Genomic DNA, 24,040 nt, shown 5'->3' on the forward strand with positions numbered 1-24,040 from the left:
ACATTTCTTCAAACTACGCACAGAACCCTGGCAGGATGGAATTTTCTCACCAATGGTCACAGGAACGGACTAACAGACAGGTGACACTGTAAAAAACAAATGTGACTGAAGTTGAATTCCCAGGTGGATCAGCAGAATCTGTGGGATCTCTGGTTAAAGCTATTACACCTGTTCAAAAAAAGTCAAATTAAGCTCATTTATATTCTTAAGATGGATAAATTCTGGAAGGTATTTAAGCCTGATGTATGGAGACACAAATCAAATACATTTGTGCTCTACGGAGTTCTATGCAGAGAGTAAGCAAATACAAGTTGTAGCTGCATACCCTCAGTGTGTCTCTCTGCTAGGACTGACAGGGACAACAGGTTGGAGCATGTCCCAAGATGAAAGACTGGGTGAGATATGTTAGTCTGTGTTTTCAGGTGTCCTTTCTAGGGGAGCTGTCCCCTCTGCTCGGTCTGCTGGGAGACGGGCCAGAGCAGAGCCACCTGTGAGCCGGTCGTTTTTTCACTTGGGTGGTGCTTTTGTGTCCCAGTAGGGGCGACAGCTGCGAGGGGACAGTGGCAGGTAACCCTCTCGCACACTCGCACCCCTCCCCAGCCTTCGTCCTGAGATCCTCAAAGGAACCTGTCTGACTCCCCCATGTGTGGCACACTAGACCACAGGCTGAGGAAGCCATATCAAAGGACGAGGTCACTGAGAGAACGCGGGAGCTGAAATTCACATCCCTCTACCAAATTCATTTGCAACTCTTCTTGTCTTAGAGCAGTGCTGGCATTGTGATTTGCTGTGACTAAATTCAATTCGATTTTAGGCTATAATTATAGGAATAAGAATGAATTGAAAGTCACAATGTTGTGGGATTTTGTGCTGTAGTCACATACATAGAGTTCCTTTGAAATGATCCAGATTTATTTCGACTTATTGTTCAGATAAGCTCTTATCCCATCAGGGGATCGGATAACACTGTATCACCAAATAACAGAAAGATTTACAGATTGGATCATGCTTCTTGCATTAAAAATTCCTCAAGAGTTACACGGTAATTGTAACAGCATTGCACACAGCACGTTCATATTTGCTATTAATAATTTAAGTTTCAAAAGACAAAGGTTACATTTCTTCACCCCCTTGTTGTTAGTATTCATCTGGCAGGAATTCTAGTGATGAGACCTCCTACAGTGAGCTCTGAGGTCCTGGCACTTCACAGGACCACCGTATGACCAGTCCTTCATGCAGACTTGCTCACACCCCTTCAGACCCTTTGGTTTCCCTCACTGAGCTGCCATCCTGAATCGGAATCACAGAGCTTCAGCTGGATTGAGCTCTGGGGATCGGGATGGGCAGGCGAGAGTGTCTGTTCTGTGTGTGATTAACCTTTCTTTTTCAATCTGGATGTGAGCTCTGGATCGCTGTCATGCTGGAATCTCCAGTTTTGGCCACACAAGAGTACTCCTGGCAGAAGAGCCAGGTGTCAGGCCAGTATGTCCAGGTCTGTGTTGGAGTCCATTTCCCCTGTCTTGTCTAGGGCTCCAGGACTCCCAGAACATAAGAGTGGTCAAGAGTGTTTTCTCTTACACCAGCTTCGTCTAGTTTTACACCAGACATAACGCAGATGAGCCAAAAAGCTCAAGTTTCATTTCATCTGACCACGAGACATTTGTTTCAATCGTCATTCAAATGGTCTTTTTGTCATTCACTTCTTTCTTCCAGCCCAGCTGTGAATACTACATTCATGCTGGCAGCTTCACACGGTAGTTTTCGACACTATGTATCCTGAAGAAGCCAGTGTGCATTGGGTATCCAGGTGTTACCTTTGTCCCAAACCTCTTCACAGCCCATGGTGGCAAGATACACTTGTGTCCTCTTCCACACAGGGTGACCACTATACCAGTAGCCTTAAATGTCTAATACTGGACACCACAGTGGAAAGGGGTTAATGCAGCTGTTTGTGGATTCTGTTATAGCCATCCCCCAACATCTGGAAGCCCATGATCATCTGTCTGCAGTGAAGAGCTCTCTGGCTTTAACCATCATGAGGCTGCAGCTGCTGAATGTTTTTGCGTCTTACCTCCTTTTGTACCCCAGGGAAGCAGGAAGCCTTCAGAGGCGTCTATACAGTCTCGTGGGCTTCCACTGCGGTTCCAAAGAACAGAGTGTTCCTGGAGATGTGTCTTTGCTGAATTTGATTTAAAGCAATACTTTTTTTTTACTTGTGAATAAATGTGGCCATGCTGTTCTCTGGAATTCAGTTATTTAGGACAGACTTGACTTTGTGTTTTTTTATTACAGTACAACATCAATAAGTGAGGCACATTATCCAATCTATAACCCATTATGCTCTACATTATGCTCATCTCACTGTCTCTTTTAGTTATTCTTACAAGTTAACCGCATGCTAAACCAGCCCACCTCTCTGCTGATTCTTTAATTCATATAGGATTGGTAGGATTGGTCCAGGTACAGCTAACTTGAACCTGCAAAATGTCCATATATACATCTTGTTCCAGGGTCAACTTTCATGTTTATGGTTGATTTAAGAGCAGTATGAATTTTTTGCCCTTTTTTAAAACACAACACAGCCTAAAGTGTCACTGCTCAAAGTTAGCTTGCTTCTGTCACCACGTACTGTGGAAAAGTGACAGTAGTGTTTCATATATATCAACAGACAGAGAGATAGATAGACATAATCATAATGACATATGTGTTACATGGGATTAACAATGACACACATAAAACACCATCCGCCCATTTTCTGTTCCACTTCAATTCCAATTCAGGGTCACAGGGGAGCCGAGGCGATCCCAGCAAGCAAAGGGTGCAGGACAGGGTACACCCTGGACAGGATAACAGTCCATTGTAGGACAGACACACACACATACGCACACCAGGGACAATTTTCCCAGAAGCCAGTTAACCTACCTGCTTGTTTTTGGACTGTAGGAGGACGAAAATATCTAAGTGTCTAAGAAACAGCCATTGATAGTCACACTTTATCTGAGTAAAGGAGATCAGGAGATCTATAGATGGCAAAAAAATAGTGTTCACTTGTATTCTGTCTTGTGCAGCTCCATGTAGAGATTGCCTAAAGCTCTGAATACGTCTCCAATGCCAAAACAAAAGCCAAAAAATGTTCCTAATTCTGACTGTCACTTTCTACAGTGAGGAGAGTATTGCAATAACATTTTATGGAGCCCAAGAAGAGTTAGATAAGGAAGGAAAAGACACATTTCTACACATCTTTCACTTTTGATCCTCACTTCAAAATGCAATAAAATTCAGATTTTTTCTGAATTAAGGTTAAAGACTGCAGGTTTCAAAATCAAACACTTCCAGTCTAGATTTATTTCTGTTAATAGGAGTGATCACAATATTTCTTATTTGAAGAAAATGTTTTAAATTCTGTTTTAGCTATAAGGAACCTCAGTAAAGGATTTAAATCTTACACCTTCATGAAACAAATTTCTATTTTTAAGCCCTTAGCTTCCTACAGGAATTCATGCCAAGATTATTATTAAAATTATTAAACTATGTAATACTTGACTACAAATAATTTAATAATTTGAATATGTGGATTAAAAGAAAGAGGTGAGCCACAAAAAGTTCATCTTGAACCCCACACCCCACACATCAGTGGACTTGAGTTTATCAGCCACCTCAACACTCAGCACAAACATTGGCCTGTTTTCAGAGCTGATTGGCAACAATTGTCAAAGGATTACAAATGAGACTGTGTCCAACTGAGCTCATTAAAGGAAAACCACGGACTGAATAATAGTTCATTATTCAGTGTTGAGTTTAGTTTCTTGAGGTTTTATTGAGCGTTCCTTTTCAATAAAACCTCACGGAAGGAAAAAACAGCAGTATGGAAGTGAAACAAGTTTTCAAAAAAACTGAATCGTCACTTACTGCTGCCAGACATTATTACTGGATTATCCAGACAGAATTAGGACAAAGCCAGAAGGAAGGTTAACACCAAATTGAAGAACGGATGCTCTTCAATTACACAGCATGAACAATTACACGGTAAGATTTTTACTACCAATTGATCAGCACTTTGCAGGAAGAAATTAAATGAATAGTTCAGGTGAAAATAGGGGGAAATAATTAAGATCTTCAGACCTGCTTGTGTTTTCAGCCACATGTCTCTAATATTTCTCCAAGGCCTAAATGCTTTTAATTCAGGTTGTAATTTTACTTGATTGCCTGACTCAATAAGCTGGCTGCCAGAGGAATCGATTCACAACTTCCTGAATCAACCATTTTTAAACATCTTATAAAGCACACATTCTGATAACCAAATAATCACCTGTGCAGTTCAACTGTTAGTAAGATGTTAGTCATCTTTCATCATCTGTATTCATCTGGTAATATTCTACAGGTCTTACAACAAGTGCTCACAGTCAAATGCCATACATAATGACGGCTGAGGGAAACACATACCTTAATCCTCTAGCAAGCTCAACAGATTGTTTTAGTGGTTACTTGGGAATGCAAATGACAAATCATCAGTTTTCTTGTCTCCGAACACTCTGGTTGGCCTGCAAGTTACTTCATTCATACAGAATGAAGGGGCTTAACTCAGCACTCGTTTTGTCCTGATGTCATGTAGAACGTGTTGTGGTTTGTATGTCCTGTGAGATTTCATGTGTGGTTTACCACTGGCTGACAGTTCTTAAATGTAATACAGTGGCCTTAAAGTTCAAAAGAAATTCACTGCACACCTGCTAGGACATGAATCTTGTAACTTAAGATCTGACAGCACTTGTCAGGCTTTTTTGTGTCTGTAAAGCCAGAATTTCTGGTGACTCCAAGGCAGCATATCCCTAACAATAGAGGTCGTTTCTATCATGTTCTTCAACTTAGACATGGTCCTTACTACTGCAGGTAAAAGCCCCATGGATTCTTCTGGAATGTAGCAATTAACACACTTAATTTAAGATTCTTTCTTGTATGCACATTCTGAAGTTTGCTATCGGATTGCTGACATGAAATTATGTTTGTCTTAGGAGAACACACCTCAATACATCACTCACTCAGGGTGCATTTTCAAATGTACAAACTTTTTTTTGTGGAACGCAAGCTTAATATTGTTAAAATACACAAGTGCATATAATCCTAATAGAACTGCAAGTCTTGTTAAGTATTAATAGTAATGGTCAGGATTAAAGACACATGAATGAAAGCTTACATACAGTACGTTGTAGTGGACTGCTTCATTTTTTTAAGGGCACCAAGTTACATAAAGTCAATGGAGCAGAGAGCTTTTGTACACAATTCTACAGTAACAACATTTCATATCACCCAGCATAATTATCATCCAGGTGGGGCTGCACACTGGTGGTGGTGAGGGGGAGTCCCCATTACCTGTAAAGCGCTTTGAGTGGAGTGTCCAGAAAAAAGCGCTATATAAATGTAAGCAATTATTAATTATTATTATTATTAATTACAGAAGTCTGTTGTTTAATATATGATTGTTTAATTTGTGTTAAATTGTTGCAGTGTTTATGAACTAATATACTTTGTAAGGTTGGGATGAAAACTCTTATTGCATAGAAATGCTGTGAAAAGACTTTTTTACCTCTGACTGTAGTATGAATCAATTAACTCAATAGTAAGACCAGTCTTTCTCAGCGCTTGTGTAGTACATCATTTTCTGAATTTGTGCTTCCCTGTAGCATCCTAATAAGGCACAAGAATGATGTATTCATGCTATATGTGAATGGTGGTTAGTTCCTGGGAGTTTTCTTGTTTGAGTAGATGCACATGAAGTGATGTAATATCTATTAAAGGGTCCTATAACTTTCCACTCTAACAGTAATGTGAACTCTGCCCCATTTTTCCAGTATTAAGTGAACTATTTTACCTTAAGATTCAAGCCCACCTGTCACTTTATTCATATTCTGGCAAAAAACAACACAAAAAATACATCGTGTCTGGGGAATTATTGACATCTGCTTGACCACATTGCTGCAGGCAGATGTTTAAAAGTTAGAGACCAGACTCTGCTTCTTTTTCTAATTCCTTTATAGTGCATTTTCAACATGCCTGGCGGGCTTGCTGAGACACCCTTGCTTTAACTCAGCCAAGAAAAAGAATTTCCTGGAAAAGCTCAATATCCCAAAAGAACTGCAGTCATTATTTTCCCTGTGCTTTTTTTTAAAGCAGCAGGCTGCTCGGTTCCTCTCGTCTTCAAAAACTGAAACAACTGCACAAATGAGCAAGTGTGGGAAGAGACACAGCAGCACTAAAGGCAGGGTGACATTCACACGGCCAGCAGGGATTGAAGAAAGTTAAGAGGAATATTTTAAAAACACTTTTTATTTACAAATAGGAAATGCTAAAAAGCATCCAGATACAGTAGTTAGTTATAGGCAAAAACATACAATCCATAATACAAATCCTTAATTTCTGAGACATTCACAGCAAAAGCCACTTACAGATGATAAGTCACCCCAGCTCCAAAGTCATGTAACAACAGTGCATTCAAGTCAATTCGTAGCCATCATCTCCTAGACCTCTGCTCCCCCTCCCAGAAAAACATTTGGCAACAGCCATCTGCCTGCCCGACCACCTCTGTCGTCCGACATGTTAATTCAACTGCAACACCTTCCTTCTAATCACACTCACCAGCCCCTGGCCCCTTTCCTTCATTAGCACAGATTAGCAAAAGTGGAGACTGGGCTGCACAATCTTTCTTCTTTAAAACAAGTGCTAAGGAAACAGTACGACAGCAACAGAGCACAAAAAAACCTGGAAAACACTCGGTACATTTTTCTTTCCCAGTGTGACCAGGCTGAAACTTCACTGCCAACAACTTATGACCTCCCTCTCATCTCACTCCTCCTGTCCAGAATTCAGCCCTGGTTGAATTCTTTACGGCAATTTACAGCATGTACTCTTTTTAAAAAAAAGGCAAGCCAGAAAAAAATAAGTCTTTGAAACACATTTACCTCTTTCAAAAATGTGTACAACGCAAGCGGCTGGAGGCACAGCCAGCTGGCCCCAGCGTTGTTTGTTGGGGGAACCCCTCATAGCCCAGGTATAAGCGCGTGGGCTTACCCCAATAACAGAACAAGTCCACACATTGGGTTTTCCAAGTGTTACAGCCCAGCGAACAGACCGGGTTTTCAGTTTTTCAAAGTCCCTTTCTCCCACAATGGGGGGAAGGTGATCTCAGTCCGGGAACCGCGTGCTTTTTTCTGCGCGCCGGCTCCGTGCACACAGTCTGTCGCCCCCAGGAGCGGGGCTCCCTACACCTTGGTGGCCAGCGACTGCACCTCGGACTTCTGGGTCTGCGTGCTGAGGGTGGACGACAGCGAGCTCATCTGGCCGTGCATGGCCTTCTTCAGGTTGAGCAGGCACAGGCACTGCGAGCGGAAGCGCAGGTCGAAGAAGGCGTAGAGGAAGGGGTTGAGGCAGCTGTTGACGTAGGCCAGGCAGGTGGTGTACGGGTGGGCGTGCAGCAGGACGCTCAGCAGGGCGCAGGTCTGGGGAAGCACCTTCAGGTAGATGAAGGCATCCAGGCTCTTCAGCACGTGGAAGGGGGTCCAGCAGAGGGCAAAGACCACCACCAGGGTGGTGATGATCTTGAGCAGCCGCTGCTTCTTCTGGTCCTCCTTGCGGAGGTTGTTGAAGTGGCGGGTGACGGTGCTGCCGATGAAGCAGTAGAACGGTGACCTCTGAGTTTTTGGACAATGTGAGTCATTCAGCACATTCAGTGATGTCTGTGGTTGGCGCTTTGAGGTCTTGCTCTCCTTAATTCCTTCTAAGAGCAGCGGGTGGCTGAATTCCTGTCCTAAAGCTGTCGGGGGTTGGTGCATACACTCACACGTTTTATGCGTTTTTGGCAAAACCTGAAATTTGCTGTGGATCCAGTCAGGCTGAATGGCTTCCTGTTTGGCTGACTTGGGACTGGAACACACTGCACTTCTCGGCTCTAGTGTCTCGAGTTTGATTCTGTCTTGACGTGCTCTCCGTGTAGCATTTACAGTTTTTTTCTCTTGGCCATGTGGAAGCTCCAGGTGATAGATAGATACTTTATTGATCCCGTGAGGGAAATTGCAGTGGAACAGCAGCTTCATGCAGTCAACACAGCATAGTGTAATGAATGATACAATAATAATACAATACATACAATACAGTCAGTACAGTCAGTGAGTGAGGTGCTCCAGTTACCTTCCGTAGTGGAATGTAGGAATGTTGTCTGAGGCTACCAGGTAACTCTAAATGGTCCGTCCTCTGCCTGAGTGAATGTGTATCCCATCCATTATCTACACATTATCTATACCACTACAGGACCACACTGCATCGTGGTCCTGTATTGGTATAAACGGTCCCGAAAATGACCATGTGGTTGTCTGGACTATCAAGATGTCTCCTGCACAGCCCCCAGTGTCAGTGCAGTTACAGTGGACCTTGGCTGCCCCCTGTTCGGCTAATGCAGTTTGCTGTTCCACCAAGACTTGCCGTTCTTGCCGCCAAGTCTTGGTGGAACATTCATTCTTGCCGTCTGCCATAAGACTGTACAACGCATCCACCTTGCGTCTTGGCAGAGGCAACATCGACAGTGACCTGTTTCTGGACTAAACGCATCTACACATCTACTGCTACATCTGTTCTCTTTCTTTTTCTTTTTCTTTTTCCCGTTTACAACCACTTTTTGTGCAATATATGCCAGGGACCTGTGCAATACATTTATATTTATATCTATAGTTACATCTATATTTATATTCATATGTGTGATACGATTTTCTGTGTACTGTTCTGTTCTAGTTTGTTCTTGTGCGTCCGGACTGTGAGTAACTCTTGTACTGTATTGTATGTATTGTACTATTATTATATATTTCGTTACACTGTGGCTGTGTTGTGTGTGTTAAGCTGCTGTTGCACTGCAATTTCCCTCACGGGATCAATAAAGTATCTATCTATCTAAGACAAGTTATTATTTTAAAAAACTCAGTATCGTTGTCGCATAATTTGAGTCAGTCATTTCTTTTCACTCTTTCAGGACCACTCACGAGTTCCTGTTTGGAGCCCTAGCTGAGCTTGTGAACAACGCAAGGTACAAATCCTCTTTCTAGCCTGCTTTCTTCCTTTCATCCTGGCTCGCTGTTTGTGTAGATGTTCAGCTTAGCGCAAGGTTCTCAAAGGGAAGGTAGGTATGTTAAGCTTAGTTAAGTTTAGTTCCGTTCATAAATCAGTTGAGGTAGTGCAGAAACTGTCATTTGTAACCACAGAATATCTATCTGCTGCCTCTTCCACTTCCCACAGAGCATATCTAATGTTGTTTTGTCTTTGCAGGGATGCGGATGCTAAAAGAATAGACATCTACACAGGTAGTTTTCACATACTGCGCTCAACCATCTGTTTCTGGTACTGTGTCTTCAAACAGTATGGTCTGTTTGTCTGACAGCTGAGTATGGCGGTTACTCTGACTTGTGATCTGAACCGAGAGGAAGGTGTTTTGGTGTTTTTATGTTTCCTCAGGCGCTGGCTGTGCTGTAGTTATTATGAGGACCGCCGCTGCTTGCAGAAAGAGCAGAGTAATGTGATGTGTTCATGAAAGAGCTCTCAGCAAAGGGAACAGCTGCAGAAGTACAGGAGCCCTGAGAGCGAAAACCGTATTTGCAGATTTTTTGTCGAAAATATTTCGAAAAAAAGTTTCTTCTATGCCTCTTTTAAGTTTGTGGCCAAGCAGTAGGAAGGGTTCTGACTAATAAATGGAAAGTATGTTGTCAGGACATAAGCCTCCATCTGTTTGTAATGTGGAATCGCCTGTTGCTGTCACCATCTTCTTCATGCCTCATTTCATCAGGTTAATTTAGAAATATAAAGCTCAGCGGCTCACAGTCTTGAACCTTAGCAATTTGGTAGGTTTATGTTTTTGCTGTGCATACCTTAGCAAATTAAAACTCTCACTCTCACTCTCAATGGATTTTAAATCCAATTTTGCTCTTGCCAATCGTTTTATTGTTCTGGCCAGATTGTGGGGTGCTTCTATGTTTTATTTTAAACTGACTTTGAAGTCACCTGTTGACTTTTGTTCTGTATATATTGCTCCAGTTAATCACGTTTGGAGAGATTCATCCCCGTTTCCAAATGAGGCAGAGGGTTCATAGCTCTAATTTTATGAAAATATTTAATTTGCAAGTCTTAATGCATCTATCTTACGAGTTTTCGAAAGTGGGTAACGTATTTTAAATTGCTAGGTGCTCACCTTCTGAGTAGCTGAACTGGCTAAAACAAGCAAGTTCACATAAAAGGCCAGAATCGTAGGTCATTTTCGGTACGTGTATGTCAAAAGTGGGTAAGCCTCATCCGTAAGCTCCTCATGCTGTCAGGAGTAAGTGTCTGTCTCTGTAGAGCAGGGCGGTATTATCTCTCTGGCCCACTTTCTGTCCTCTCCTCTCCAGAGAAGAAACCGGAGCTGCGTGGTGGGTTCATGCTGTGTTTCCTTGACGATGGGACTGGAATGGACCCCAGTGAGTACAAGCCTTGCTGTGGATTTAATCCTCTGTTTGTGTGTAAAACAGTTACCTGTCAGCATTCATAATGGATGTTAATTGTATGAAAATCTGCACATATACAAATATGTTCAAGTAAGTAGCTGCGTCAGCAAATAAACCTTTACTTGTTCCATATTCAAATATGTCATGGATATCCCAGTGACGCAGTTTTTAGTATTGATGCCTCATAGCACGTGGGTTTCCTCTGGGTGCTCCATTTTCCTCCCACAGTCCAAAGACATGCTGGTGGATTCATTGGATTCTGGGAGAATTGTCGCTTGGCATGAGTGTGTGTGAGTGTCCTGTGATGGACTGGCGACCTGTCCAGGGTGTGCCTTGTCTTGCACCCGCTGCTTGCTGGGATAGACTCCGGCTCCTCTCTGACCCTGTACTGGATAGATCGGTTAGAAAAGGGGGGGATAGGTGGAAACATGCCACATGCTCATTTCTCTTGTGAGGTTTGCCGCATTCGTTTTCGGTTGCAATGTTGTGTTTTGTCAGTTCATTGAAAGACTGAGTTGTCTTTATACATGTGACCCAGCGGTGAGTTACCGTTAAAAGAACCCGAAATTACTAGGGAGTTGTAACGGTATATACGGTGTTGTTGCCCTATTTACACCCTAAATACCCGCTATATAAATGCAATTATTGCTACTATCCATGCAGTCCTTCTCTCTGTTTGTAAATGTACCCAATTTCCCCAGCCTTTGTGATGCACAGGGTTTATTTTAGTTCAAAGGAATCCTGGGTCGTGGTTGTTTGCCTGTTGGCCACAGGGGGGCGCGTGTCTGCGGAGCAAGGGGGTGTGAGCAGAGTCGGGGAAGAGCGCAGTACACTCCCTCCACCACCACGCTGCCCTCCGCTGTCTGCGCCCTGAGCTCCGTCACTCTCCCACTCTTCTGCTTCACCGCAGGCGCCGAGCCGGTCACCTTCGTCTTCTTGGGCTGCGGCTCCTCCTCCTCGCTGTTCTCTGCCTGGGGGGGGGGGCTCTCTTGCGCTGGCTCCCTGCGGGCGTTGCCTGCTTTGCTGTGCTCTGTGCGGCGGAGGGAGAAGAGGGGAGAAGGGCTCATACAAGGCTCATACCTCTTTGCTCGGGAGCCGACAGCAGCTGGCCGTCAGCGGGAACGCTCCCCCTCTGCATGAGCAGGCTCGTACTCAGCTTGTACGCCGCAGTGTGTCAGAGCCGTCACAATCACCTACAACACATACTTCTTACACACCCAAGGAGCACTCAGTAAATCTGATGTGCTTTTGCGGTTTCGATTATCCAGAGCTGTTTTTGACATATTCGGTATTTTGTGTGTGACCAGCGGTGAATAGCGGCCTGTTATGCCAAATCCACTAGATGGCGCTACCTCTTAGCTGGCGGCTCCTGTCAGGTGAGTTCAGCGTTCTGCGCATGGGCAGTAGGGACTCAGAAGCAGTGAGTTACCGTTAAAAGACCCCGAAATTACTAGGGAGTTGTAACGGTAAATACGGTGTTGTTGCCCTATTTACCCCCTAAATGAGTATAAAGGGGCACTTCATAGGATTGAGACAAGAGTAGCGAGATGGATATTAGATTTTAACGGAGTACACTGAGGCGGTAGCCAGTTTTTAGACAACTACTCGGGCTGGGGATATCTGTTTATTGATTTGTAAGTAATGGGTTTCACATGCTCCTTGTATTTTCTGTTCCTTCGTTCTTTACAGAGATTTATGTTTAGCACCGTTTGTTAAGTGTACGCAATTGTAAGTATGATACTAATTATGGTCGTAATGTAGTTCTCAGGGAGGGCTGAGAGGTGACCCGCGCAGCCTGGGAGCGGCTTATTTCTGCCCGCGCTGCGTGGTGAGTTGTTTGAACTTCAACTGTGATGTAATTTATTTATTTTTTTGTTGTTCAGTGTAGATGCGTTTCTGTAATGGTCAGATGGAATGTAAAAAACTGTAAAACTAAACATGTTTTCTTTGTTTTCCCCTCTGCGTGAAAGAACCACTGCCGTATTGTGTGTATATAAAAATATTGTTATATGTCATTTCTTTTGTTATTTTATTTTTGTTTTTTAAACTAAGAACAGATCAGACCACATACTCACCTAGAAATAAAGAACCCCAAAATTATATTGGTGTCCTGTGCTGATTATTCTTTGCCAGGCTACACAATTTTGGTACCAGGAGTGGGGTTTCTGATAGTCTGGGGGTTCTGACTCTCACAGTAAAGCGGTGGTGCATAAAATACGGTAGTGGTGAAGACAGCTGTCCAAGGAGGCTGATAACGGACGGAGAAGGCCAGGTCCAGAGGTCCAGTGGCCAGTGTGCTGGGAACCAGACGACACCAACGGCCAGTGGAGGACGTCTTCTTGTCTCTTCAGACTCATCTGCTGAACTGTGGTATTCCAAGATTGATGTTTGCACAGAGACTGTGTTTGTGAACAGTTCCCAAAATGTCAGGTGATGACAGGGATGATGGTGCAGCAGTTGATGGTCGTGTAGTTACGGAGAATGGTAATGGTGACAACCTCCATGACTTGAGGTCTCAAGTAGAAGACCTAGTTAGAAAATATGACCAAGCCATGGCCACTATTGCTGCACTGGGTTCTGAACCAAAACGTTCATATGTGTATGTACCTAGAGAACGTAATGTACAGCCTTTTAGTGGTGATATAACTAAAGATGGTTGCTCCGTTGACGAGTTTATCGAAGAAGTTGAACGAGTAATCAGAGCCAGGGAACAGACTCCTGCTGAGCAGTATGACCTTGTGTTATCATTGTTGAAGGGTCCGGCCCTAGAAGAAGTACGTTTACGTATGGGTGGTGAATCTAGACAGGTCAGTGATATATTCAGTTACCTCAGACATGCTTTCAGGGAGAAGCGCAGTGTTTCCCAACTGTTGCAAGCCTTTTATGGCTGTAAGCAAAGGGAGGGGGAAGATCTTTGCAATTACTCTCATTCTCTCTCTCGCATGCTCGGCGCTGTGTTAAAGGTATCGCCTGATGTACTGTAGTGTCGGATGAGAAGCGAGCTATCCGAGATCAGTTCATAGAGGGGGTTAGGGATTTATCTCTATCGCCCAGGACGCTGCAACACTGCTGCTGATGCCCTCTCTAGGCAGCCATTTGCAGGGGAGCCTGAACCTGACCCTGATGATGTCGAATATGATGATTGTGTGGCTATCTGTAATGTTGTCAGCAGAGGCACACCCCTGGAGCCAGATTTGGTGGCAGCCGGTATGAAATGCTGCAAAATAAGACAGATCCGTGTTTTGGAAGCGGGAGTGGATTGTGATAACTTGAACAAGTCACAGAGTAACACCCAAACTTTCCCAGGGTATACAAAGAAGGAGCTCCGTCGGTTTCAAGATGCTGATCCCTCTCTCAGTGCTTTCCGGATGTTCTGGAATAAGTAGAGAAAACCAGGGAATAAGGAGAGATCAAAGTTGCCTAAATCTACCTTGTCTTTGTTGAAACAGTGGCACCGGGTGCGAGAGCTTGATGGGCTATTGTACAGGGTGATCGAAGATCCTCATGTTGGTGAATGTTTCCAACTCCTCCTGCCTGATTGTATGAAAGATCAAATATTGGAAAGTGTACATGACCAGATGGGTCATCAAGGAATTGAACGCACTCAGAATCTGTTGAGACAGAGATGCTTTTGGGTGGGCATGTATAATGATGTGGAACAGTGGGTCAAGAAGTGTCAATGGTGTATCCTGACCAAAATGCCACAGCCAAAAATCCAGGCACCCATCAAACCATTTATAGCTACTAGGCCTTTAGAGGTTGTCGCTGTCGACTACACGGTCCTCGAGCCAGCCTCTGATGGGCGGGAGAACGTGTTGGTAGTTACTGACGTGTTTACCAAGTTTACACAGGCTTTCCCGACTCGTGATCAGAAGGCAGACACTACAGCAAAAGTCCTCCTGAAAGAATGGTTTATGAAATTTGTATGCCCTGAAAGGTTGCATCGTGACCAGGGAAAAACCTTTGAGAGTCAGGTAGTTGCAGAGCTGTGTAAACTTTACGGAGTGAAGAAAACACGCACCAGTCCTTTCCATCCTCAAGGAAACCCACACTGTGAACGGTTCAACAGGACCCTACATGACCTTTTACGCACGTTGCCTCCTGAGAAGAAGCGCCGTTGGCCAGAACATCTGCCGGAGTTAGTCTATGCCTACAATGTGACACCTCACGCTAGTACGGGATATTCGCCTTACTTCCTTCTGTACGGAGTGCATCCTCACTTACCTGTTGATGCGTTACTGGGCCAGGAGGAGGTGCTGGATAAAAGACATGATTGGCTGGTGGTCCACCAGGAACGGTTGAACGAAGCACATGCCCGAGCTAAAGAGTACGCAGAACAAAAAGCTGCGGAAAGAGTTGCACTGCAAGAAGACAAAGTGTTCTTTCCCCCAGTCAGTGTAGGTCAGCTGGTTTATCTGAGACACAGACCGTTGGGCAGAAATAAGATACAGGATGCTTGGGGACCTACTGTGTATAGGGTGGTAGAGGTGCAGGGTACGACACACGCAGTGGAACCATTGGAAGGTGGTCCTATAAAGCGGGTACACAGGGTTAATTTAAGGCCATGTGTGGGCCCTGTCCCAGCCCCCAGGTGTGTTAGAAACCAGTCCCCCACAGGAACGTCTGTTAGTACCCTTTCAGAGTCTCCGCCAGAGTTTGTAGTGTTGGAGGAGGTTTCGCTTCCAAGATTAACTCGGGAGGTGTTCCCTGAGTCATTAGATGTTGCTAGTGATGAGGATCTCTGTGGTAGTGAATCAGAAGTGTTCTCTGAGCCTCTTAGGTTTGAACCTGCTCCTGAATCTACAGGTGCTGTGCAGGTTAGGACTGAGGCTGACACCGAGCCTTCTAGGGCTGAGCCTACTACCAGCTTCTCTCCTTGTGACCGTGTAGTAAATGTACCTACTCCTGTTCCACGCAGAAGTCGTAGGGCCAATGCTGGGGTGCACACTAATCCTTTTCATGAACCCAAGTCTGTCTGTAATGCGATCTCCTTAACTCCAGAAGTCTTTTCCCAGATGATGGCAAACTTAAGTGCTGTCCTTTTTAGGGAGGCAGTCAAGGGGGTGAAGGGTTGATAGGCACCGGGACGTTGACTATGCAGCAGGGAAGCCTGGCAAAGAATAATCAGCACAGGACACCAATATAATTTTGGGGTTCTTTATTTCTAGGTGAGTATGTGGTCTGATCTGTGCTCCTTGGGTGTGTAAGAAGTATGTGTTGTAGGTGATTGTGACGGCTCTGACACACTGCGGCGTACAAGCTGAGTACGAGCCTGCTCATGCAGAGGGGGAGCGTTCCCGCTGACGGCCAGCTGCTGTCGGCTCCCGAGCAAAGAGGTATGAGCCTTGAATGAGCCCTTCTCCCCTCTTCTCCCTCCGCCGCACAGAGCACAGCAAAGCAGGCAACGCCCGCAGGGAGCCAGCGCAAGAGAGGCCCCCCCCAGGCAGAGAACAGCGAGGAGGAGGAGGAGCCGCAGCCCAAGAAGACGAAGGTGACCGGCTCGGCACCTGCGGTGAATCAGAAGAGTGGGAGAGTGACGGAGCTCAGGGCGCAGACAGCGGAGGGCAGCGTGGTGGTGGAGGGAGTGTACTGCGCTCTTCCCCGACTCTGCTCACACCCCCTTGCTCCGCAGACACGCGCCCCCCTGTGGCCAACAGGCAAACAACCACGACCCAGGATTCCTTTGAACTAAAATAAACCCTGTGCATCACAAAGGCTGGGGAAATTGGGTACATTTACAAACAGAGAGAAGGACTGCATGGATAGTAGCAATAATTGCATTTATATAGCGATTTACATGTTTCCAGGAAACCCACTTTATCACCCACTGAAGTGCTGCACCTTCTTGGGTGATGCCTCTCGCCCTTTTTCAACACTATGCGGCAGATCAGGTAGAGATATGAGAACTCCCTTCTGTGGCATTAAGGGGGTGTTTTAAGACTAAAGACTAAATTAAGAACACAAGATGACAGACTTTGGGCAAAGGAGCCCAGTCGTTGTTTGGTTTTAACTGGACTTTTGCTTAGTTTTCACCTGTGTCTTTTGAGGTGTGTTTCACTGTTCATTCTGATGGATTTATGGAAATGGTTGAAAGCCAGAGTGAAATTTAGCTAGGACATCACGGGTAGCATCCCTGCTTTTAAGCACAGTGCCTCTGCATCTTTAATGACCAGCTCGTCGGGATGTCTGCTTAATATCTCATCTGAACGATGGACTTTCCTGCAGCGCGGTGTGCTTAACCAATGGAAATGTTAAAGGCGTCGCAGTTGGACCTTGAATAATGATAATATTATATCAACGTGGGGAAGGTGAGGGCCTGAGGTTTCTGCACATCCCTAAGCTCCCCTGTCTGTTCTGGTGGCGGGTGTTGTACTGGACTGCCCCTTCTCCGGAGTCACGTGCGATGTGCTGTCCTTGAATCTGCAGAGCGCTGGGAAGCAGATGCCTGGCTCCAGACGGAGGACACTCCCTCCTGCTGAGAGCACGGAGGAGGAGGAGGAAGAAGAGAAAAGGCCAAGCTCTGGCAAAAACAGGCTGGCGGCTGCAATTGCGCCCCAGGTGTTCAGAGCAGCGGCCGAGCCAAGCGCTCGGAGAGCCCAGAGCAGTGTGGTGGTGGAGGTACGCTGATCCCCCGACGGGGCGCGGTTCCGAAAAGCCCTCTAGGCGGTAGCCTCCTTCCCCCAGCACAGACAGGCGGCGGTGTCTGGTCTCAGTCGCTGCAGCAGAGCCTGGCGTGTGGCTCGTCCTGCAGCCCTCTCTCTGGCAGGCAAGGCCCGCAATTCTGCAGTTCTGTGGGTCTCAAGCTGACGTCATGCGATACTGGAAACGTGGACGCGCTATCGCAGTTTTTTAGCCAAGATTGGCAATGATGTCGGTAGCTAAAACATTTCTGTTACAGCTTGGTGCACCTGACACTTTCCGTGTCTAGAGGTGATGACATTTTATAGCTTTGCTTCGCAAATTTTCCTTTGTGATGATGACTCCTTATGATGAACCACTGCCTTTTGCCAAAATGATGTACTATACAGCAGTAAAAAAAACATAAAGCCAGAAAGAAAAGATCTAGTTGGCTGTGGCAATTGTTTTGGGGAGCAAAACATCCCAAATACTACACATCCGGCACTACACATGCATCCGGCGCCCTGATAAATTATCTAGATATGATAAAGGTTCTTGGTATTCATACATCTGAGTATCCAGATTGTGGTGTATTTAGATAAAGAATTTGATGAATTCTTTGTGCTGGTGAGAGAACGCCAGCTTTCGCTTTCTCTAGCACGCGGTGTCCTATCCGAGCTCTGAGCTCTTGGTTATTTAATTGAACCTGAAGTTTAAACTAATTGAAGCTTTTGATGCATTTCTGTTCTTGAACGTCGGAAGATGGTAAGAACAAAAACAAAAGTAACTTGAAACCTGTACCCATTTGGAGTGCATTTAAAGGCATTTTTTAGCCCTCCTCTCCTCGTAGTCGACAGGATCTGATGAACCAAATTATTACCTTCACTTAGGGTTCAGTTAAGCAGCTGGAGAGCTCATCTGGAGTGGAAACCTGGAGGCTCTGGGGCTACGGTGGGGAAAGATTTGCTCTGGCGTTTGAGACATCAGCTAGTGGTTTCATTTCCAGAGCCAGACCCTGCTGTGCTTAATGCCAGGCTTGTCTCTTGTGTTGGCAGATCACGGACAGCAATGAAGAGGAAGAAGAAGCAGGAGTGGATCTCAAGGCAGCAAAGAAAGGTGAGCAGCTCTAGAGAGCTGTAGGAATCCACAGGAGGAATGTTAAGACACTGCAGCCCAGCCAGTGGGAGAGCCTGGCCAGAGTGACTCAGACCAGTAAACCTTTGCTTTAACTGAACATTAGATAGTGTAACATGTTCTTGTACAGCATACTTTTAAATAGATTTAAAAGCCATGAATGGCAATGGAGCAGGTAAAGGGTGGGCAAATTGCTCATGGTGGGTCTTGTTTGTGTTTCAGATGCTTTAACAATTTTTTTTAATACTCGTACGTTTTAAAAAGTAAATTCTAAAATAATGCTAACCATGTAAAAAAATAATCTGTAAGATGCATACATAATAAAACAAGGTAAAAATAAATACTACATAGATTTAAAATTCAGGAATACCAATGGAGCCCTAATGACAATAATAAACTTTATTTTATATCACTCCCTTACAATTGGCTTGTCAAAGCGCTTTACAGAAAAACAATGAGAGGAAAAGCAGAATTACACAAGCTACAATGAGGGATTAGAATACAGCAAAGGGGCACACAGAGCCTAGTTAAATAAAAGCCCTTCTACATCAGTTGCTTACACGGGTGTTAGTTGCGTGTTGTATATGTATTTTTTGTCATAGCATATTTTGAGAAAAAAATGAAAAAAAAACATTCATGATTAAGCAGACATTTGGCAATAACAGACACCTCTTCTCATTTATTAGCCCACTGAGCTGAGGGTGTACTGTAATATAAGAATTCTGCCTCCACTGCGGCATCCTCGTTTGGACCGTGCGTGATTGTGCTCGCAGAGGTGAAGGGCGCGAGTCATTGCAGGGTCGCTCTTTCAGGCCGCCTACAGTGTCCCCTTTGTCTGCTGATAGAGGCTTACTAGTGGAAGTGAAGGTGAACAAGGAGTGCTTCACCGGCCGCGTCTCGTCTGTGCAAGCTGGCAAGCAGGGCGTTCTCTGGAAAGTGAAGTTTGACTACGTGCCCACTGCCATCACCCCTCGTAGCAGGTGGTAAGTATCCTTTTCCCTTCGGGAAGGCTTTCCCGAGTTCCTTACAATATGGTTGGAGTAAACCAGCAGGTAGACGGATAACGGTGTCGGATTGCCATCTCCGATTTCAGGGATTTCTTCAAGGTTTTTCTGCAGAGCACTGGTTCACAGTAGGGGAAATGGTAAAAAATGACCTGTTCCGAGGTTAACCCTGAAATATTTGAACCCTGCTGCGGAACGTTTTGGAGGCCACGCACACAAAGCAATGCATTGTCACTTCACACAAATAGAAGCAGCAGGCAATGGTGTGGAGTTTATTCTCATGGCACACTTTCTTTGACCTTTTTGCACATTTGGGCAAGAGCTTCTTTGAATAATTGAATTCTTTCCATTTCTATAAAATAGTCATGCTGGTTACATTAATCAAGGTCTTTTTGACAAGGGTAATGTAAGCAACACAGTGCTTTCTGTAATATGTCCATAACAATTACTAATCCAGTTGGAAAGGTTTTAGAATAACCTGATATTCTAGTTTTCTGTGGTGTACAGATGAGCTGTACGTGAAAAGTGATTTAAACATGCTGCCATGTTGAGGCTAGATATGCAACCACGATCCTGAGGATAGGCAACGCTGATCTAGCTGATCCTGCTCGCCAGGCGTTGATCGGCAACCCTGAGCCTGCTCACTAGGAATTGTCTAAGGCAAGGTGCAATTGGTGGACAGACAATTTTCAATAAAACGGAACGTGTCTTGGCGGCAGCAACAGCACAACTGTCTTGAATGTACTTGAGCTGCCTGCCTTCCAAAGCGGGGTATGAAATAGCCAAAGAAAAGAAGTGGTTACCAGTCCTCCAGAGCCCAGGGATGTTGTCCGTGATGCTGCTGCCCTTCTCACGGTCTTGCTGGCAGGGTGCTGAAGGGCAGTGATGATGTGCGGCTGATGCGTCCTCCAACGCCCGAGTCCCAGAGTCCCAACACCTTGGAGGACATGGAGAAGGAGGAAGGAGCCCCCACCCGAATGGAGCCCGACACCACCCAGCCCACGGCCAGCCGGGAAGTCATCGAGAGCCTGGTTGTGAGGATGAGGTAGGCCAGGGGCTGAGTAACAGGCTGCGGAGAGGGTATCCGACCGATCCTGGGGCTTCCGGACCTCTGTGGCATCCTCCCCTTTTCTAACCACTTTATCATCAGGGTCACAGGGCAGCTGGGGCCTATTTTGGCAGGCAGCAGGCAAAAGGTAGGGTACAGTCTGGACCCAGTCCATCGCAGGACACACACAGACACACACTCACACCAGGGCCAGTTGACCTACCAGTATGTCTCTGGACTGCGGGAGGAAAACCATGCAAACACTGGGAGAACATACAAACTCCACGCAGACAGCACTGTAGGAATTAAACCGGGGCAGCAATGCTAATGATAACCACGGAACAAGTAAAGGTTTATTCCATTCTTTACTTGTTCCATTGCAGCCTAAGCATGCTGTTGTAGCACCCTACTTGAAAGAATGATAACCATGCTGCCCCTTCAGCGGTTTTTTATTCCTTTTATCCCCATCCGATTTGGAAGTGCCAGTAGTAATTTCTGCACTGTGCAGGACCCATGAGGAAGGACACGCTTGTTCCTCTGACGCGCTCGTCCCTCGAGCGGGCCACCTTGTGGCACGAGGCACAGGGCCTTAAGGGAGAGGGCTAGTGCACATTGCCTCCCTGACTAACATCACCGCCGGCTTGCAGCTTCCCATCGCTGGAGGCGCTGATCCGCGGAGAGATTCTTCTCCGCCTCACCACGACGCCTGAATCGTCTGCACTCGGAGCATCTCTCTGTACCGGTTCAGCTGTGCAGGAGTGTCTGGCTCCCGTATATATAGAGATGTACAGGGCGATTGCAAAGTTAGTTCGCCTCTTCAAACACAGTTACCCTGCAGACTGTTCTGTGAAGCCTTGGTATTTCATACACCTACAAATGAGACCACTGGGGACTCGTGTTCTCAGGTAATCCACATTTTTTCAATGGACAAGTGAAAAGTGCTCTGATTATTCCAAGTTCGGAGAACCAAGTGTTTATGTACTTTTCCTTCAGTCTTCTCCATAGCATATTAATATCTTTCCTGTACTTTAAAGATTCTTATGGTTGCAGACACAATTCTGTAACATATTTCCCTTTGCCTTAATCCTTCCAGGATGTTGCTACGGTACTTTTTCCCTCCGGATTTCCAGATCCCTAAGGATGATGTCAACACCATGACTGCAGAGGAGCTGGTGGCTTTCCCAATGGTAGGGAGCACTCTGGGATTGAGCAGAGAGCCTGCTGACACGAGGCTGCCGTTAGATAACCATTCATCAACAGGGCATGGGGGGACGTCCAGGGTTCACCAGGGAACACTGGAAGACAGCATTGTTGGTTATATAATTGACTAGCGGTTATTACACCTTCTTACATATTCTAAATATGAAAACTCTAGAAAGTTGAATTTAACACATAAATATTTGTGTTTGTGAGGAAATTGTAAGCATAAGTTAGATATTATATCTTAATACGCGACGGTCTCGGGTGGGGCAGCTGGGCTGACGCCTGCGCCGTGCCCTGCCTCCACAGAAGGAGTATTTCCAGCAGTACGAGCTGGGGCTGCAGACGCTGTGCAATTCCTACCAGAGCCACGCAGACGCGCGGGCCCGGGCCGTGGTGGAGAAGAGCAACAGCGCCGAAGCCAGGCTCCGCGAGACGGAGGAGAAGCTGCAGAAACTGCGCACCAACATCGTGGCTCTGCTGCAGAAAGTGCAGGAGGTGAGAGCAGCGCTGCAGCCAGGGCTGGGCTCCCACGCGCTGTTCACTCGCTGCCTGGACAGGGGACAGCTCGTAAGAATTATCAGGCCACTGCTGGGAAAGTGGCACCCACTGTATCCAAGGTTTAGACCTATTCAGTTGGCGTGAAGCACCTTGGATATATCTTTCAGGCTGTCCAGCTGAATTACCTTGCTGGGGCAAATGCTACTGCTTTTAAAGTAAATAATAGTTTTATTTTCTTTGTTCATCGAATGTTGTTAGCAAGCACACGTTTCTGAAATCCCTAAAGGGTATTTTCTCCCTTTACGAGACGCACCAGACTGTACTCTTGACTGTCAGATCCGATACTTTTGTTTGGAAGTGACTCTTTTCACTTCACATTACGAATTCAAATGTAGATTTTCAGCAGTTCCGCTATAATTTTTGGCTGCATTGTGCCGAATAGCAGGCACCACAGCTTTGGCTTAATTTAATCCTCTACCTTGCGGGACATCGATATCAACACGGATGATGAGCTGGACGCCTACATTGAAGATCTGCTTACTAAGGGAGATTAAGAGACGCCTACTTCTTACGTCAGCCAAAGGGACTGATCACAGACAGCATAGCTGGCTTGGGCCCGTTCACCCTGTTCCACTTCCTGGAGTCGTCTGTTCTTCTCTTACATTGTTCTGCATTCCTAGAGACCAAGGCGTTTGTGGGCAGTGGCACTGGAGGGTCCAGGAGAAGGGGGCATCGCAGTGGTGGGTCAGTGGCTGGTTGCAGCAGCACTTTGGAAGCAAAGGAGCAGAAAGACTGCTTTTTTTTTTGCAGAAGCTCTCTCCTGCAGGGAACAGGGCTGGCACCACCCTCCCTGTGTGGGCAGTGCTCACCAACCCACCCCGAGCCTGAAAGCGAATCTGCTTTCGCTAATCTGTGGCTAAGCGGGGATGGAGGAATAACGCTAAATGGCATTAATTGTACCAAGGTAACAAAAACTACACTGCATTCAACTTTTAAGGACAGCCAATTGAAAGGGCAGAGGAGGCTGGAGGATGCTGTTTGGTTGTGGACCAAAGTAGCCTACGGAGATTGAGCTGAGCTGGGAGAACCGTCTTCTGCTTCCAAAGAAACTAAGATACCTTGCCTGGATGGCTGTGGTGTTCTCCTGGACCCAGGGAAAATGTGACTTTTACAGCTGAGCTCCAGTCTGTTAACATATTTCTGTTGGACGACTGTTTATGAAAAGCGCATCACCTTCCCCACGGTTTTTAAATTCCTAATTTTTAGTTATCACAGTTCAAAATTTCTACATTTTACCTAAAATAACGTAAGCTTTCTTTGGACTGTTTGTTGTTGTCTGTGACAACTTCACGTCAGGTCTTGCTCAGACTAAAGCTAAACCAGTAATGACCATTGTCAGAAAGTCACTATCGCACTCCCATTGTTGCATCTGCTGTTAAAAAAACAGATTTTCAAAGTAAGGTAAGACTGCTTTGTATATACCACAGGGTTTTTAAATAGCCATACAAAAACAGAGCAGGTAATAACTGCGAACTAATCATTCTGGATTTTTTCCAACTGTAGCTGATTTCAAGGATGTTAGCCATCATAGTCTACTGTGATGATGTGCATAAGATAACAGGGTTTCTTTGAGGCTGTCGTCTTGTGAAATACCATCTGTACTCTGATTTTTATTCTTGATGCAGTCACCTGTTCTCCAAATTAAATCCAAACTTTTAACTAAATGCAGGGTGCAATTTCCCGCTGGTTTTTTGACTGCTGTTTTCCGTTTGTCAGAAGCTTTTACTCCTCACTGCGGAAAGCAGCCTTCGATCTAGATGGGGAAATGTCTGTGAACAGGTGGATTGAAGTCTGGGTTTAATACAGGAAACTTCTACACAGTTTTGTGCTATAAATCCACTTGCAGATGAAAGGATCATTGTTAGTTTCCCAGCTTTAAATTATAGTTTTTCTAGCTACGTTTGAGCCCAGCAGGATCAGATTTTGCTCTTTTGGGGTCTGTTAAAGGCACAAGAAATAGTGCC

General features: G+C 45.4%; 3 protein-coding genes across 3 annotated transcripts in view; 2 read left to right on the plus strand and 1 right to left on the minus strand.

The window, feature by feature from the left end:
• Positions 1 to 7,253: 7,253 nt before the first annotated feature.
• On the minus strand, positions 7,254 to 8,503 carry LOC148819257 (apelin receptor A-like). Its single transcript, XM_088935475.1, has 2 exons — positions 8,470 to 8,503; positions 7,254 to 7,804 (listed from the first exon to the last, which is right to left on the minus strand). The coding sequence occupies exons 1-2, from the start codon at positions 8,501 to 8,503 to the stop codon at positions 7,254 to 7,256; spliced, it is 585 nt and encodes a 194-aa protein (XP_088791601.1).
• Positions 8,504 to 12,132: 3,629 nt separating this feature from the next.
• On the plus strand, positions 12,133 to 23,740 carry LOC148819258 (ATPase MORC2-like). Its single transcript, XM_088935346.1, has 9 exons — positions 12,133 to 12,145; positions 12,273 to 12,339; positions 15,898 to 16,002; positions 16,938 to 17,129; positions 18,185 to 18,245; positions 19,111 to 19,246; positions 20,136 to 20,312; positions 21,409 to 21,502; positions 21,825 to 23,740. The coding sequence occupies exons 4-9, from the start codon at positions 16,953 to 16,955 to the stop codon at positions 22,158 to 22,160; spliced, it is 981 nt and encodes a 326-aa protein (XP_088791472.1). The 5' UTR covers positions 12,133 to 12,145; positions 12,273 to 12,339; positions 15,898 to 16,002; positions 16,938 to 16,952; the 3' UTR covers positions 22,161 to 23,740.
• The window catches only part of LOC148819259 (uncharacterized), a 78,993-nt gene continuing 68,257 nt past the window's right edge, over positions 13,305 to 24,040 (plus strand). Inside the window, exon 1 of the mRNA XM_088935477.1 lies at positions 13,305 to 13,318. The gene's annotated coding sequence lies outside the window, so the exon portion shown is untranslated. The remainder of the gene's footprint in view (positions 13,319 to 24,040) is intronic.

This window comes from Atractosteus spatula, chromosome 17 (assembly GCF_055471065.1).
Source record: "Atractosteus spatula isolate fAtrSpa1 chromosome 17, fAtrSpa1.hap1, whole genome shotgun sequence".
Lineage (NCBI taxonomy): Eukaryota > Metazoa > Chordata > Actinopteri > Semionotiformes > Lepisosteidae > Atractosteus > Atractosteus spatula.